At 43.6% G+C, this 17,975-nt stretch overlaps 1 protein-coding gene across 1 annotated transcript; it reads right to left on the bottom strand.

The window, feature by feature from the left end:
* Positions 1–1,372: 1,372 nt before the first annotated feature.
* On the bottom strand, positions 1,373–14,557 carry LOC134734852 (myomegalin-like). The gene is made up of 8 exons (XM_063628220.1): positions 14,429–14,557; positions 13,803–13,990; positions 12,993–13,117; positions 7,557–7,673; positions 6,765–6,991; positions 5,689–5,832; positions 4,472–4,610; positions 1,373–2,426 (listed from the first exon to the last, which is right to left on the bottom strand). Exons 1-8 carry the CDS (start codon positions 14,555–14,557, stop codon positions 2,281–2,283), a joined length of 1,215 nt encoding a protein of 404 aa, XP_063484290.1. The 3' UTR covers positions 1,373–2,280.
* Between the last annotated feature and the right edge of the window lie 3,418 nt (positions 14,558–17,975).

Here is a 17,975-nt window from a genome sequence, read left to right as displayed (position 1 = left end):
GGGCACCCTAGGCCCAGGTACACTGCAATTCTTACAGATTCCTAGGTCCCCAGCCCTGTGGACTTGGGGAAGATCAGGGATTGTTCTCTGCATTCCCAGGTAAAGCCCCTAGCTTACTTCCCTTTCTTTCCCCCAAGCAAAAGGAATCTCTTTTCAGGCTACACTGCCTGGAGTGTGGGGAGGGGTCATACAGGCATTCCCATAGCTGCTGCAGCTGCCGTCATACTGGTTCACACCTCAAGTCCAGGGCCTTCCACATCTATGCAGCACCAGGGCTTGCCCAAGGACTGCGGTCACTGCAGCCTGCCTGCCACTGAAATTTATTTGTAGCCCAAGAAATTTCCAGTGATAAAGCCAGCCAGAACTTTCGTGGGTTCTTCCTGCTGAGGCAGCTGATTCCCTTGTGGCCCAGGGTGGGTCTAAATGCTTCTTTTGTGGGCACCAGCCTGGAATCAAGTGCTGTGGGGTTCTGTCCAGTGCCGTGTGTCACTATGGCAAGACTGGTACTAAGTTTCAATAGAAAGTCCCACACCTTCCCCCTTGTCCCCAAGCCATTAGATTCTCTCTTGGAGATGTGTTTCCTGTGGTTGGGGGAGAGGTGTCACAGGCAATGCAAGACTGTCCTTCCTTCCTTCTTCAATGCATCGTTTCTTGTTAGCATGTTAAAACCAGGTGCTATGATCTCTCACCTGATTAGCCCTTGTGAAAGTGTTTTCTTACATAGATAGTTGTTCAGTTTGATGTTCCTTTAGGGAGACCATTGCTGGAGAATTCTATTCTACCATCTTACTCCACCTTCTACCTGTTTTTATGTTTTAAATATTTCTAGCACATAATTGTAAAGTGAAAGCTTTATTTTAATCTTGGGGATCAAAAGCATGTAGCTAAGAACTTTTCCCAAGGAATATTTTAAAATTTTTATATCAATGTTTATGGAATGACATACTTTTTGATTCAAAGTTCTTCAATGTAGTTTAGTTTTGATTCAATGTTATAGAACACTGTTTTTTTAAACTGTGATCTGCAGCCCACATGTAATGGAATCACCTGGGGTGCTTATATTAAAAAAATGCAGATTCTAGGGCTCACACCAACTAAATCTCCTGGGATTGGAGACCAGGAGGTAGCTCCTATAATCTCCACAGCTGCTTCTCAGGCACACCAAGTTTAAGAACCATTCTTTCATATTTTCAGACTGGGGATTCTTACAAAATGACAAGGAAGGAAAATCTTAATCTTTTAAAGTTAGAGTTCAAGCATTGGACTATGCACTTCTTAAACACAGTTTGTCTTTCCCATTTTCTCTTTCCAGTTCTTTTACTGTCAAGGGATTGGGGCAGAAATGGGAAACAAAGCAGTGAAAGAAAAACTATTTTTTTTTTATACACATTTTGCTTTAATAATCACCAAAAAGACTTTCATTTTCTGTCATGCACCCTGTCCACCAATTATGTTGGCCTTCAATATATGGAGATAGCAACATATATAAATCTATATCATACATTTATACACACAAACACATTCTGTCAGCACTGTGAAGACACAGACTAGGCTTTACTAGACTGGGGGCCTCTCCCATGCCACTTAAAAATGAGCACAGCTTTGCTCTATGCAAGAATTTCAACAGAATTGGTCTGGCCATCAGTCCCCAATTTCCCCGAGGTAAGATAGGATGACAAAATGGGACAGCATCTTTGAAGTGAGGTCAGTCCAACTTGGATATCATAGAAGAAAAGAAACAGGATGTGCTAGGTTAAGCCTGAGATGGTATCTGGGAAGTCACCACATTCATGATGTGAACTCAAAGAACACAGGTGCCAGTGCAGACCAAAGCCCGCCTGACTCGACCCAACAGGGTCAGGTGTGCATCTGTGAGTAGTGCTCACTGAGCTCCGCCAGCAGTGTCTGGCAGGGCACCACTGCTCAGTAGTGTGCTTTTAGAACCTGTCAGAGGAGCTCCAGCATTGGGACCACGTGCCCCATTCATCAGAATCAGGGTTCCATATCCACTGAGTTTTCCATCTCAGGACAGCTGATGAGGCAAGAAATGTGCTGTTGCTAGTTCCCAAGCTGCTGGGGCTGTTGAGAAGCAGTATCACAAAAACTTCTATTCAAACTACGCATCTTTTGCTTAGTGCTGGGCCAAGTGGACCTTGGCTAATGGTATTCCATAGCTGTCAGAAAGGCTTTCTGTCTTTCTCCCAGCTCCACCAGGATACATCTCTGACTCCCTCTTCTGGACCCTCCAGTGGACTCGGAGGAATGAGGCCCAGATGCTCCTCAGCAGATAGGTAGCTGCACAAAAGGAGGACAGGCCCACCTTTCCTGCTGTTTTAAGGACTTCTGGTGGCTGCGCTTCTTGCATGGTTCCTGGAAGGTAAGGGTCACAAGGCTGGAGTACACGGCAGAGCCCTTAGGGATTTCACCTGCAGACATAAAACAAACCAAATCAGTGTATATTGCCAGGCCCTACTGATGGCTACCTGAAGCTGCAGTGAGAGCTACGGGGTGACCAAAGCCAGGAGCACAGTGAGAGCCAGTTATGAGGACGAGCTAAGAGCATGCGCTGCAGTCTGGAGGAGCAACAGGTGCCCCAGGCTAGGGGAAGCCTCCCCACCTCCCTGTGTGCTGAGATCCCTGCTCCAATTCACTGCACACTGGGTGGCTGGATCCTACCACTCCCTCTTCAGGGGCCAGGTGACTCTCCAAATCACTTTGTCTCAGCAGAAGGAGGCCTTTGTTATCTCCACCCAAGAAAGAAGAGCTTAGCGTGAAACATGCACATATAGAAACAGCCTGTTGTAGGAAGAAGAGGACATTTTGCTGGGAAGTCCTCTGTTAAGTTTATGTCCAGTCGCCATAATGAGGGTGTGGAGGGGCCAAGTCCACAGGGACCTCAGAGCTCAACTAAGTCCAGTTCCATCTTTGACAGATGAGGGTGCAGCAGTCTCACAGAGACTAAGGGACAAGCCAAAGCCACACAGCAGTTAGTGATAAGCCAGGGATTAGGACCGAGGCCTCGGGTCCTTTCCAGTGATCTATGGGAGGTGGAGGGGAAAGCTTCCATACTGGAGAAAGCCAGTGGATACTAGAGATTTTGGGTTACCTTTTAGTGGGTACTAGAGACTTTTTGGGTTACCTTTTAGTGGATACTAGAGACTTTTTGGGTTACCTTTTCTGGGACAGGTATAAGGCTTTACAGAGGCAATCCTGTAAGTGCTGCTCTAAAGAGGCTCAGAAAAGAGAAGAATTATCAGAGAAAAACAAAAGGGAATTAGTGAAAAAATTAAAAAAGGAGCAAGTTAAACTGGCCCAAATCATTTTCACACTATGGAGATCAACGTTCTCTCAGGTTACGGTTTAGAAACATTTCTAGGAATATGCTGAATTGCTTATGACAAAGCTTTGAAGTCCACGTTAAAAGGTTTAGTTTCTGATTTTTAAACCATTTCATATACCTCAAGTTTTTCTTCAAAGCACTTCCTAGGGAATGATTAACACTTAGTGTTTTAAGTAAATGTAGATAATGTCTGGTACATATATAACATTTTTTCCCTGAAGGTTCAGTTGTTATTTATTAACAAATTTGCTTTTCAACCAATGAGACCCAACAGATCTCTTTTATCATGTTACTTAAAGATACATCAAAATCAAATTGGTGTTCTTAACCCAGGAGTGTGCAGTGAAATCAGTTTATTAGGTTGCAAATTGCTTTTACTTTTTCACGAAGAGTAGAACACATAACTGGCCTCAAGATCCCTCTACCAAAAGCTCATTCAGAGGCAGACTCCTAAATGTCTAACGACTTCAAGAGTGAGCTGAATTGCATTTCTGCAGTCTCCTGACTTGGCATCAAAGAAGAAAAATTGGAGTAAAAAGGAGAGATGATGACAATGTGAGAGTGAACCAAGATACAGGGCAGGAGCTGACGGGGTGGGAGGGTGATGGGAACAGAAACTAGCAGGAAGCTCACTGAGGACCTGTGATCTTGCAAGTGGACCCCAAATCTTCTCCTGGAAGGCCAAAGCAGGCCAAGGGTCACCTACAAGATCTGCTAATGGATGGTGATGGGTTGGGGACAGGCTTGGTGCCTCTGACTGGTGCAGTAGTTTCCTTACCTCTAAGTTAGTCCTTGCCTTCTTTAAAACATCGTGTGTTCTGGTTACTGAAACAACAAAAGAGCACCACAGAGTAGAAATCACCAGCAGAAATTAACCCTACTTGCTTAGCGTGAGAATTCTAAAGCATTTATTTCTTTCTGGCCATTCAGCTTGGAGTCTCCTTCTATCCACCCCCTGTCCTCCCCACCCTCTGCATCCACAATTGCTCGTGGCACAGGAGGTTTGGGGACATCAAATCAGTCTCCACTCCCAACATTTCCAAGCCCCCCTGGTCACTTCTCATCTGAAGCACAAGTGGGGCATCGGGAAGACTGCCCGTTTCTTCCCCCATTCCCTCTCAGGGAACCTACGCTGGCTGACGATGAACTGCTCCATGCTCTCCTTCTGCTGGTTGGCCGTCTTCAGACGCTCAGTTGTGCTCTGAAGGAGCTGCTCCTGTTTGGATACTTTGGTTCTCAGTTCCAGAAGTTCCCTTTCTGTTGATTCTCCCTGGATACGAGGAACAGACTCTTACTGACCAGGCAGAAGGCCTAAAACACCCTGTGCTTTGTGGCTCTTTCCAATTCAAAGAGGATTCTACAATCTTCTCTACCCTCCTGAACTGGATTTCCTCCTTCACAGCCTTGGATACCTCCAGCTGAGGACAGTTTAGGATGAGGCCATTAGGTAGGAATATTGAGACTCTGGAATTCCCCATGCAGACTAGAACAGGCCTACACACCTGTAGCTTAAGAGAACCTGGCTTCAGGCTGGCATAAAACTCCCAACTCTGAAGAGGACCTTGCTTTAGTCCTGATATCAGTTCTGTCACTCTCCCTTCACAGGTAAGATTGAGAGTTCAGAAATGTTATGCTGGGGTGAGAGATCTGGACTCAGGCAAGTTTGTAAATATTTGTGCCAACATGAAGATGGCAAAACACCCTCTCCCTGGAATTAGCATAGTTGGATCCAAAATATATTGGTGACATTGACCTGGAGCTAGAATCCCTGGGGAGGGGATCCTGAAACCTGCCTACACAAGGGTCTGTCAATCAGAGTTAGCCTGAGCTCTGAGCAGATCCTGAGGGGTGCCTGACTTTCCCCAGGCCTGGTACAGAGATGCCAGCTTAAGCAATATGCTGGGATTCCAGGCAGTGGCTAAAAAGGCTCAGTCTCATGGGGGCATTCTGTGATCATTGGACCATGGGACCTGAGGGCTAGGAGATGGGTGCTGAAGCTTTAACTGAATTTCAGCTCAGCCAAACTTCAGAGAGGTAAAGAAACTGAACACTTATGGATTGCCAGGGTTATGATGTCTCTGCCTTCTCCACACCCCTTCCTCTTCTTCTTTGATTTCTTATCCAGGGGCCAGGGGGCTGGTGGGGAATGGGATGTATTCAGAGCTGCAATGAAAGCAGCCACCATGGGTCAGAGATGTCCCTCCAGGGACACTCCTCTAAGTTCCTGTCTATCCCAACTCACTGTGTGGCTCCTGATTTTCTGGAAAAGCTGTGACATTGAGGAGACAGAACAGTATTGGAGGGGAGGAGAACTGGGTTTGAACCAAGAAAGGACACTGGCATCTTACCACTTTGCCAGGCAGCACAGGGATGTGGGTGCTTGGCAGGGCTGCTCTCCAGAACATGGTGAGGAGGGAAGCCGACTCCTCTAGGGCATGGTGCAGGGCACTGGTGCTGCTCTGAAGCTCATGAATGCCTTTGCTGCCTAGCACCTGGGGAAAGGTAACACCACAGGAGCGGAGAGATTACTTTCTTCCCCCTGCGTGGGTTCAAGCTTCCTTTGTGAGTGAGGTGCAGAACATGGGCCTGCCTGAACCTGTGAAGCCCTCGCACAACCGTTTGCAGCTCTCAGAACTAAGATGCTGCTCCCTTTACCAGGAATGCCTTCCTCCACCTGCAGAACCAACAAGGCTTTCAAAACTCACCCCCCTTGCTATGTCCTCTATGAACCTGTTACTTTCCTTGCCTGAGATAAATGACCACATTTGCATTGGCGCTCTCACAGCACAGAGGATGACTTCTCATACTGTGCCTGTAGCCCCTTACTGTGCTTATCTACTTGGGTGTGTGTGTTGCCCTCCAGTGTGGGGGCTCCGTGGAGGCAGGGCTGTCCCTACGCATCCATGGGTCTCCAGCAGCTCAGACAGCACAGCCACAGGTTCCTGGTCTCTCTCACTGGCAAGGTGCTCTGAGAAGCTTTGCTGCCTGCCTTCCCTCCCCTATGCAGTCTGCACTAGGAAATGCCATGGCTGCCAGGCTTCTCGCCCCTTCCACATGTGGGGGCCATACACCTGCAAATCCTTCAGTTTCTGTCCATCCCATTGAGTCGACTCTGCCCACAGATGGTTCATGTGCCTGCATGACTATGGTAGATAATAAGCCACCAAAGGCTGCTAGGCAATGCCACGTGTTTCTGTGGGGCTGAGGGGAAATATCCAGTCAGCTACATCTGGAGCAGAGCAGAACTCACAGCGAAAATAGGAGATAGAGAAGAAAGGGCCTGGCTGCTATACATGGAAGAGGAAGCCTCAGCTGTGGAGAGATGCAAAGCAAGAAAAAAACAAAAATGGTGGGAGAAGGAGTTAACATCAAAGGAACAAACGGCACAAGGAAAGAGTGCACCTAAAGCTACAGGTGTGATTACCTCTGTGCCTTGGGCTTCAAGGCCAGGGAAGCTGCACGCTGATCTCACAAGAGACACCATCTTTTTGACCAGCAGCTTGCCCTCTGCAATCTGCTGTCTTAGGGCACTGTAGTCATCAATGTGGCCAATGACATGGCGGCCATGCTTAATGGCAAAGGAGCCATCAGTAGCATCACCCTCCAGCGTGGGAGGGGTCTTCATTACTGGAGAAGTATCCAAACCCAAGCCTGAAAAAGAAAATGACAACACAACAGAATCTTCTGTTATTCATAATGATATCCTCAGTTTGCTCCAACTAAAACAGAGGTAGGGAACGAGAAAAGGAAGAGGCTGGGAACAAGAAAGGAAGCCTTGGAATGTACAAGGGTGGGACAAAGTCCATAGAGATCTTCTGGCTTCTACATTTTTACAATCTTTCTTACATTATCTCTTAATGATAAATTTTCCAGGAGACAATTTTTTCCTTATTGGCAAATGAAATAGGATGAATGATAAATAATAAGTTTCTGGGTAGAGAAGACAGAGACAAGGCAATCAAGCTGGATACAGACAGCATTTTCAAGAATAGAGAGATTATGGCACAATGAAGCAAAAACAGCAGTAGGAAAACTACAGGAGGATGAACAATGGCAAGAAAGGCAGCCACAGAAGATGCAGGGAGTAGGGTAAAGGCCTTGGAGCATGCAGAGAAAACTCTCTAAATACAGATAATATGTTTAGAGACAACAAAAGGTTGTTTGCATTAATCTCTTTCCATCATCAGTCCCTGGACTCTTTAGTTGCCATATTTACCATCTGTTCTGTTGATTATGGCCGTTTCTGAGCCAGGAGTAGAGGAAGCAGAGCTGGGGAGGACCAGAGCTGGGGAATTCATACCAACATCCCGGACTGGAGGGGACACAGCTGAATCTAGGGAGTAAAGGCAACCACAGTTTTCAGGAGCCCTGGAACACACTGCACGTGAAGCACATGCACACCTAGCCATCCCCACTGAGACCTACGGTGGCAGGACTCTCCTCTTACAGAATTATCCATACCCCACAAGCCAAAAAAAAAGCCCATGAGTCACTGAGTTCAGAATGTGTCCATTCTTCAGAACAAAAAGATATTCCTTTAATTGAGGGGTGTTCCACGAGAAAGTAACCTCTAGTTTGAAAAATTATTAGGTGTATTTTTATAAACCGAGTCTTGAGTACAACTTGTGTGTGGTATCTAATATGATGCCCTGTAACTAAATGTAGTATGTATAAATATACATAGTACATATTAAAATCTAGAATCAAGGAATCAAGGAATGAATGGATTCATGGGGGACTAAACTCAACATTCTAGTCATCATTCTGATGAGGTAATACTGAAAAAAATTGACTTGTATGAGAAGTATGGAGACAGAAGGCTTGGTGGGTTAACATCTTGCTGGAGACTAAAAAGCAACCCTATGGTGGAGGAATTGGAAAATATCACAAAGAAGGTACAAAAGGTCCTCCTCAGGCAAGTGTGGCCCATTGCCTGCTTTCTGGCTCAGGTCTCGGGGGTGCTAGAGAAAGAGGGGCAGGGACTGCACCAGTGGGGCTGAGTCTTGGCTGCTATGTGGGAAGCCAGAGAGAGGGGAAGGCCTGGTTAGAAGGAAGAGTTGGAGACATAACTGAACACCACAACCATCAGGGCAGCCCAGAAGAGGGCAAGGCATCCACCTAATGTAAGCTGAAAACAGCATAATCATGTTATTGTCACCTTCATTTGACAAATAAGGTTACTGTCAGATTAATGAGCATCTACAAGAACCAGAGAAAAATAAAGGTTAACATGACCCAGAAATAGCTGGCAGGAGAGTTTGAAAGTTCAGCTTTAGAGAAACTGAACAGAAGTGGTTCCTGATTTGAATAAAATTGAAGGTATGGCCATGGAGGTGAGTGGAGATGGTGTACTAAATGGTGTATCAAAAGGAGAAAAGGACAGAGGAAGTAGAAATTGAATGATTTAAGAGACTAGGGGGACACCATTGACATTTCAATGAAAACTGGGAGAAGTGAGATTGATGGGGGATATTGAGAAGAGAAGGGGGACCTGGTCAAACACACCTATCTGAAAAGGCAGGCAAGGGGTGGGGTAGAGAAAGCGAATGATGGCCACCCGAAATAAATTGCCCACCATCCAGGACTTCCCCAGAGCCCTGTTTCCTTAGGGGAGGAACATTTTACCACACACTGAGTTCCCCACCTGTGAGGGAAAGGGGGAACAGAGAATCTGGGAAGGTCGGCAATACTGAGACAGGGCACAACGAGCTGGAAGGAACACAGACTGAAAATCACAATATCTTGTTCTGATCCTGGCTTTGTCTATAACTTCTCTAAACACTCGCTTCTCTGTTAATATCTCAGGACCTAAGTTTTCTTATGTGAAATACAGAGATAGCAAAACCTGCTTTACTTCAGATGAAATTATAAATGTGAAAACACTTGGCTAATACTAAAGCACCAAGCAAATCCAAGAAAAAGATATGAACATATACAGCTGCTAATTATTGAGCAATTCTTAGTGTGCCAAGCACTTGTAAATGATTTCATTTAATGCTCAAAATCATATAAGGTACATATGATCATTATCCTCATCTTAAATATAGGGAAACTAAGGCTTAAACCTCTGAGACTTTAAACACCTTGCCCAAGTCAAATGACCTGTAAGCGGTAAACTCGAAATCTGGAGCCCGGTCTGACCCAAATCCCACGCTTTCACTCAGGCTGCTAGACTAGAGCATCTCTGATTTCAACCTGACCCTAAGGAGCATGGACCAGGCAGATTGCACCTTCTGCCGCAGACATCCTGGTGATCTCCCCACTGGCCAAGGGCTTTCTAAGTCCCCTTTCCTTCCTACCTTGGAGGAGCAGCTGCTTGTTTCCAGGGTCAGCTCTGGCTGGGAAGTTCTGGTTAACAGAGGAGGGGCTGAGGCTGGCTTTGCCAGCACCGGTATCCAGCTGCTGTTGCAGCTGCAGTCACAGACAATTGTTCCCCTGAATGCTGTGCACCAGCTGCCCTCTCCAAGCTCGTACCTCTGCCACCAGGTGGCTCAGGTCACTGCTCAAAGGGATTTGGTGACAGACATCTAGGCTGTAAGCTAAGAGAGAAGAGGAGTCTGGTAACATTGACCCAAGTGTATTTCCAAGCACTTGTCAGAACCCTCCTCTGTGACATTCTTTTCTGCCAAGGACCTCACTATCATCTGAGTCTCATGCAACCCATCTATGATGGAGATGTCACCATTTCTGTGTGTGACCGGGGGATGGCACTGAGATGGCACATCCAGTCTGAAACTTCCCTGCGGCTTAAGTTACACACATACACCTATAGAGCATTTGATTGGCAGATGAGGATAAGTCCATATTTCATCTCCATAGTAACCTTAGTCCTGTAGGCTAAAGTATAGGATCCTCCAAGGTAGAAGGTCAGCACTGAGCTAGAGAAGGGTAGGGGATGAGGGAGAAAGAGATTTCACAGTCCTCATTCTCAAAAATGAAACAGGAGAAGGAGGAGGTCTTTTGGTAGCATGTGAGAATGTGAGTTGGGCACCTTAGACCAGGGATTATAACTAAGTGAGTTTTTCAATTTCTCTCTCTCTTTCTCTCTCTCTCTCTATATATATATATATATGCGTGTGTGTGTGTGTACATATATATACACCTATATATAGTGTGTATATATATGTTGTGTGTGTATATACATACTATATATAGGTGTATATATGTACATGTATACATGTACATATATGTACACATATACGTACATATATATGTACACACATATATATACACCTACATATATATAAAATATATATATGTATATATATTTACCTCCATTCACCACATGTAGTCTATTTCATTGTACTGGGGATGAAGAGATCTAAGAAATATTCTACAAGGCTACAATCCTTTATCTGAAAGCCTTAAGGTCAAATGTATTTCGAAGGTAAAATTTGTTTTAGTTTTTAGCAAGGCAACAGGATGTATATATCATATACAACATGTATCCAGTTGCATGTGAGCCACAATCCTTAATCAAACATATAACTATTTCTGCAGTGAGCTATGTGAATATTCTAAGTAGATAAATAAAGACTTTTGAATATCCTCTTGTCAGTTCATCTAGATTTTTTCACTAGATGAGTATTTGAAAAATTTAACTTGGAGATCTTACTGGATTTTGAAATTACAGATAAGAGATTATGGAGCTTTAGTGGTTGTAGCTTTGAAATGAGTCCTAAAAGGCAGGGAGAAAAGCATGAAAGGAAAGGGAGCTCAGGATGAACTAGTTGTAGAGGCTTTGGTAAATAATCTACTCTTGAATTTTGCCCAAAGTTTTATGATGTTCCTCTCTCTCTTTCTCAATCCAACTTCTCACTAAATTTTGCTTATTTTTTAAGAGATGTTTTAAAATCTATCTATACCCTTTCATCTTCCCAATAGCACCTTATATTAGACTGTCATCTCTTAATGTGCCAGAATATCACTAGACCCATCCAATAAGTTTCCCAGATTCTAATGTCTCCCAACTCCAGGACATCCCCTGAGACTTAGCATCCTAAAGTTCTGTTTTCATCATATGCTTATCTTCTTTGAAAAAGAACAGACTTAGTTGCATTATCTACTATACAGAATGTCACATTTCACCCTGACCTGTGAGCTTTCAAGATTTGGTGACTCTGCTCCACCATCCTGACTTCTCACTTCCCCAATCCCAAGCTTCTCCTGTGGTCGGGCTGGTCCCACTGACCCAACACTCACCATGACTGTGTACTTAAGCTATTCTCCCAGCCTGGTGAGCCCCCTGTATTTCTTCAAGTTCCAGTTCACCTTCTCTTTAGAAAATCAGGAAACTAAATGAGGATTTATGATAATTCCAATCTAACTTCCACTGCCCTTCACCCTTTGTTTAGCCCTCTGGAGGGACATAAAATACGTGAGTTCTTTTTCACCTGACAGTTCTTCAAATATCCGAAGCCAGTTCTCAGGTCCTCAAGATCTTTTGAAAGCCTACATTTCTTTAGTTTCTTTGACCAGTTGGAGATTTCTGGCCCACACCATTGTGTGCCCTGTCTTCATTATGTTCCCTAGTGTGTCAACGCGCTTTTCAAAGATGGTGCCTCTTAATCTAACAATATTTTAGACATGGTCTCCACAGGCAAACATCACACTTACACTACTGTAGTGTCAGTTTGAGCTGGCATTTCTAGCAACCTCTGGCCTACGACTTACTTGTGTGATCATGTTTCTGCCAAACCCCGTACCCTCAAGTCCACGAACGGCTGCCTGTCCTACCCTACTCCTATATTTCTACCACTGATATTTTTAATCAAGCTCAGGATTTTGCTTTTTATCTTTGCTAAATTTCATGACATTGATGTCAGTCTTCTGTTCCAGCCTGCTGTGACTTATTAACATTATGTTTTGAGTACCCTTCTCCATTTAAAGAAGAATGAAGAAATATATCAAATTCTCAAATATTAGATTATTATTTCAGCAGGCAGCAAAGTCTTCAATAAATGTCCTTAATATTTAAATCCAGGATTGAAATTTAGGTCCTATTAGTGGTATTTCTATAAGGGTTTTTTGTTTTTGTGTCTTTTAATTTTATCCTGTGGGCAGGCTGGTCCCCACTGACTCAACACTCACCATGACTTTGTACTTAAGCTATTCGCCCAGCCTGGTAAGCCCCTGTATTTCTTCAAATTCCAGTTCACCTTCTCTTTAGAAAATCAGGAAACTAAATCAGGATTTATGAAAATTACATGAAAGGGCAATAAGCTGAGACCTAGATGTCACTAGGGAAAGGGTCAGGGTGGGAGCAGACTGCCTGCTGCATCGGGCTGAATGGGTTGTCAGTATGTATTACTGACAATATTAAAGGCCTTTTCAAATGATGATATCATTAGGACAGTTCTTTTGCTTTCAAAAATGTTACAATCTAGACATTGATAGGAATGTCTAGAATAGGAATGTCTAGATTTTCTTAAAGTAATTAGGAATGATCAGGCTGGATCTTGCTCGTGCCACCAACCTGTCCCATTGGGCTTTGTGTTTGAGAGTTCCTACTAGGAGCCCCAGGCTCGGGTGGGGGTTTCTGTGACAGAACTCTGTAGCTTCCCACGATCTCCACAATCCCCAAAGGAAAGAGCTCACTAGCAACCTATGCAAGGGCAAAAAGCTCATGGGGTGAGGGGAGAAGAACACATACCTTTCAGCCTCTTCTTGGAATTGCCATAAAGTGCCTCGTAGATTTGTAGCTCTGACTGGAGGGACTCAAAGAGCTGCTGTTTCTCTTCACACTGTTGCTGCAGGAGAACCAGCTTGTGCTGCAGTCTGACCAGGGAGAGGTAAGGCCCACTGAGATGGCAGAGCCACTCAGCCACACCAGAGCAACAAGCTGAGAGCCAGATGTCAACTCGGGGTCATAAAGGGTTACGGTCAGGGTTACATCTGAGCCCCAGATGTCAACTCAGGGGGTCAGGAAGATCATCACTTTTATTTCGCAGATGTGGAAATGGAGGCTGAGGGAGGTCAAGTAACTTTGCTTGAAAACACCATCACCTACATTAGTTCACAGCAGAACAGACACACCAGCACAGTCTCCTTACTGTTCCTACAGTGCTCTTTGCATTCTGACAAGCGGTTACAGGGCTTATGCTGGGACCAAGCATCACAGCCAGTATAGAAGCTTCCTAGGTGATGGTGAGACTGATGTCCTATATGTAATTGGAAGCATGGGAACCCTTCTTTTTCATGTCTCTGATATACTGAAAACTTCTATAACAGAGTTTTACTCTCTTAACTTGGGAGTGACAAGGCATTCCCAGAGAAGTCCTATCTTCTGCTCAAAGCACCCTTCCCCCCACCCCACTGACACACAAAAATCAGGAATGGCGGAGGGAACACTGAGGTTTCCAAAAGAGGACACCAATTGTCTTGCCAATATCCCTTCTCGTAATGTAAGAATGAATGTAAGAATGAAGAATGCTACCTTCTCTGTCAATGGGTCCCCTCTTACCTCGAGTCGTTTTCCTGGAGGGAAAGACGTTCCTCCCTGAAATGCAAGACCTCTTGCTGCTTCTCCCTCAAATCTTCCAAAAGCTGCTGCCTTTCCACCTTCTGGTGCTCCAGCTCCTTTTCTAGCTCTTGAAGGTGGGATCGAGAGGACAGCAGAGCCTCCCTCAGGCTTTCCGTTTCCTGGGAGTGCTCTGGTGAGAGGAACACAGGATTGATTTATTAAGATGGGGCCAGAGCTCAGTTGGAAGATGACGCCAAGCACATCCGCGCTGACAAACAGAGATAAGGAGCAGGGAAGGAAGGCCCTATGTTGGTGGGAAGAGCATGCTGGCTCAACATCCCCCGCAGCCTGGAGAATGGTACATCTCTGTCTTTGCAAAACCCTTCATTCCACTTATTTAATCTGTCTTACCTTGCTCTTAGAGAAATTCTGCTTTCTAATGCCCACCACTTTCCAAGTGCTCACATACCATCTGTTCAATAATCTATCCTGATCGCTCCTATTTAACACGATGGCAGAATAGAAAACCAAATCCAAAAGCAGCAAATTTAAGCAAACACAAATTTCTATAATACCTGTGTAGATGGAATAATCCATAGCATAGTGGGCGAAATGATGATACATACCTCCAGAGCAACAGCTTTATCATGTATTCGCTGGCGAAGTTTGTCAAGCAACATTTCATTTGCTTCAAGGGTTTTGTCTGAGTTATCTTGATACTGTAGGAGCTCCCGAAATTCCTGAGACCAAAACATCGTTTCTTTTATTCTTTTATCCAGTACTAACTAAATTGCCAAGTAATTTGTTAGTTATTCAGGACAAAAAAAACAAGATGTGATCACTCCCCTCAAAAGTAACAAGTTTAGCAGAGATAACAGACATAAATTGTAAAGTATTCTGCAACATACAACAGACACAACACGTAGAATTAACTGTTCTGCAACGTACGCTAGCTACCAGGGGAACACAGGATGCACTGCCTAACTCTGCCTGCAGGTGTCAGTAAAGACCTCACAGAGAAGGTAACATTTGCAGTGAGTCTTAACGAAAGGACTAGGATTTCCTAAGTGAAGAAGGGAGAGGAGGATATGTTAGAGAAAAAAATATATGCACACTATGCATACAATGAAAAAATTGTACATTCAGTGAAATGTAGTGGATTCAATGTGACTGAAGGTCAGAGTAGGTGGCAGAACAGATCAGTCTCTTCTTAATGCTCCATCTTCCCCTCAAACTTTCATTCTATCATCAAAATTACTCTGTGGAAGTTTCTGTACAGTTTGTTTTCAACTATTAAACTGAGAGCAGTAGCCAAATGTTTTGTCTTCCCAACACCCAGAAAAGTGTTTGACTCACAGAGATGCTTAATAACTATTTTCTGAATATTAAGTCTTTATAAAAGACTGCATAAATCAGGGCTATATGTACTGTTTCTTACACTTGTTAGTAAGCATCTTAATTCATAAATTATATTTTCTATTTATTTTAAATCCTGATTCCCACCTCTCAATGTTTTCCATATAGCAGGGACTCAGCACAGGTGGATTAATATCTTAAAATTATATAAACAAATTTCAGAGTTCTATGAGCCCAGTTTTCATTGAAATCATGTAAACTCACCTGAAGCAACTGCTCCTTGTGACTCAGACTATGGTTTAGGTGCTGGATGTTTTATTCCTGGGTTCGAATCTCATTGTATTTTTCAGCCTCCCGGGCATGAATCTGGTGGCTCTTATTCTGCAATTCTTCTTGTAGCTGCTACAAGGCTTTTCGCAATTCCTGAATTAAACATATTACCTTTTTAAAGAGATCTAAAATTGTCACATGGTTATCAGAAATTACAACCAGACTTGTAAAGCACTTAAAAGTCATCACTCCCACTCTCACCAGAAAAAACCTGAACAAATGGAACATCAATAACTCTACTTATATGCAACAGAAAATGGAGGTCCTAAGACATGCCAACCCTATGAAACCTGGAGCCATGGGCAAATACAGAGAATCACAACTTACCTGGATCAGAAACCACCACTGGAGCCAGCATTGGGTAGACATACTTCAAAGGGAATTGGCTAATTGCTGGAGCTGACGGCAGCCTAGCCTGAGAGGTAAAAACTCTGGGGGCCTACCTAGTGGGAGCCTCCCATACCTACATGAGTTTTATCTCCAGAAGACTTAGGGTAAGAATCAGAGAAAACTCCTTGCGTGCTTCTGGAGGGGAAGGAGAGGTAACTGTTGAAAAATATGCCTGGTGCATTCTGTTCTATTTAACAAACACGTGCCTTCAAAAGAAAATTATGTTTCCAGAGTCTCACCAATGTAGGGAAAGGGAAATACCCAACTCCAGTGACCTCTAGCCATCCTGTCTCACCTAAGAGGGAACAAAATTTGAGAAGCACTTTTGAAGGTCACAGCCTAGGGGCACAGGCCCACCACAAGACTGAGACCTAATCACAGGGTTATGGAACACTTCCCTCCCCTACTCCTTACCACTGTATCAATAGGTCATATACATACATATACATACACAAACTGTATATATAAATACACACACACTATACACACACACATATATATAGTAAGAGAGAGAGATTTATTACATTTGATCTTCCATATCTGTGGGTTCTGCATCCATGGATTCAACCAGGCCTGACTCCAAAATATTTTTTGAAAACATTATTGTGTCTACACTGTACATATATGGACTTTTTTCTTTGTCATTATTCCCTAAACAATACCACATAACAACTATTTACATAGTATACGGGAGGATGAGAGTAGGTTATCTGCAAATTCTACATCATTTTATATAAGGAATAGGATTTTGCTATCCGCAGGGGGTCCTGGCACCAATCACGCAGTGATATTGAGAAATGACTGCACAGGAAATTGGTTCATGTGATTAGGAGGCTGGGATGTTTGAAATCTGCAGTGTGGCCTGCCAGGTTGGAGGCTCAGGAGAACTGATGGTACAGATGAATTCCAAAGGCAGGGAATTTGCTCTTATACTCTCTTGCTTGAAGAGGCTGGTCTTTTTGTTCTGGTAGGGCCTCCTACTGATGGAATGAGGTTCACCCATGAAAAGCAATCTGCTTTTCCCAGATTCACCAATTTAAGTGTTAGTCTCATCCAAAAACACTCTTCATGTTGACACATAAAACTAACTCTCACAGGAAGAAAAGAAGTATTTTTCCAAAATTCATAAGCAATTCCAAACCATAACCAAGAAGTTCAGAGAACACCCAGCAGGGTAAATACTAAAAACTTTACACCTAGGCATGCAAACTCTAGTAAAGATTCTCTAGAGAAACAGAACCAACAGAAGACTGATAGAAATAAAGATGAAGAGAGAGAGAGAGAGAGAGAGAGATTGAGATTGATTTTAAGGAATTGGCTCATGTAATTGTGGATGCTTGGTGAGACCAAATCTGATGAGGTAGGTGAGCAGGCTGGAGACTCAGGGGAGAGAGTTGCAGTTCAAGTCTAAAGGGAATCTGCTGGCAGAATTCCTCCTTGTTAGGGGGAGGTCAGGTTTTATACTATTAAGGCCTTCACCTGACTAGATGAGGCCAACTCACACTATGGAGGGTCATCTGCTTTACTCAAAGTCCACTGATTTCATTTCATCAAAAAACACCTTCACAGAAACACCAGAATAATATTTGACCAAATATCTAGTCACCATGGCCCAGCCAAATTTACACATACAATTGAGCATCACAACATATAATATTGAAAATGTAGAAAATCAAAGACCAAAGAACATCTTGACGGAAGCTAGAGAAAGAAAACACCTTGCCTTAGAAGAACAAGGATGAGTATTACATTAGACTTCTCTTCATAAACCATGCAAGCAAGAATAGCATGCAGCTGACATATTTAGTGTTGGAGGAAAAATAACCCTGTCAACCTAGAATTCTGTAGAATTACCTTCAAACGCGAAGGATAAATAAAGACTTTCTCTGACAAACAGAAGTTGAGGGAATTTGTTACCAGTGATTTTGTCTTCCTTGAAAGGTTAAAAGAAGTTCTTCAGAAAGAATAAAAGCTACAAAGGTCAGAGACATATCTACATCAAGGAAAGAAGTTAGAGAAGAAATAAATGAAGATAAAAGAAAATATTTTACTATTTTTATTCTTAATTCATACAACTGTCTGTCAAAATAAGATAAA

The sequence above is a fragment of the Symphalangus syndactylus genome, chromosome 12 (genome assembly GCF_028878055.3).
Source record: "Symphalangus syndactylus isolate Jambi chromosome 12, NHGRI_mSymSyn1-v2.1_pri, whole genome shotgun sequence".
Classification (NCBI taxonomy): domain Eukaryota; kingdom Metazoa; phylum Chordata; class Mammalia; order Primates; family Hylobatidae; genus Symphalangus; species Symphalangus syndactylus.
This window is presented reverse-complemented; position numbering and strand designations above follow the sequence as displayed.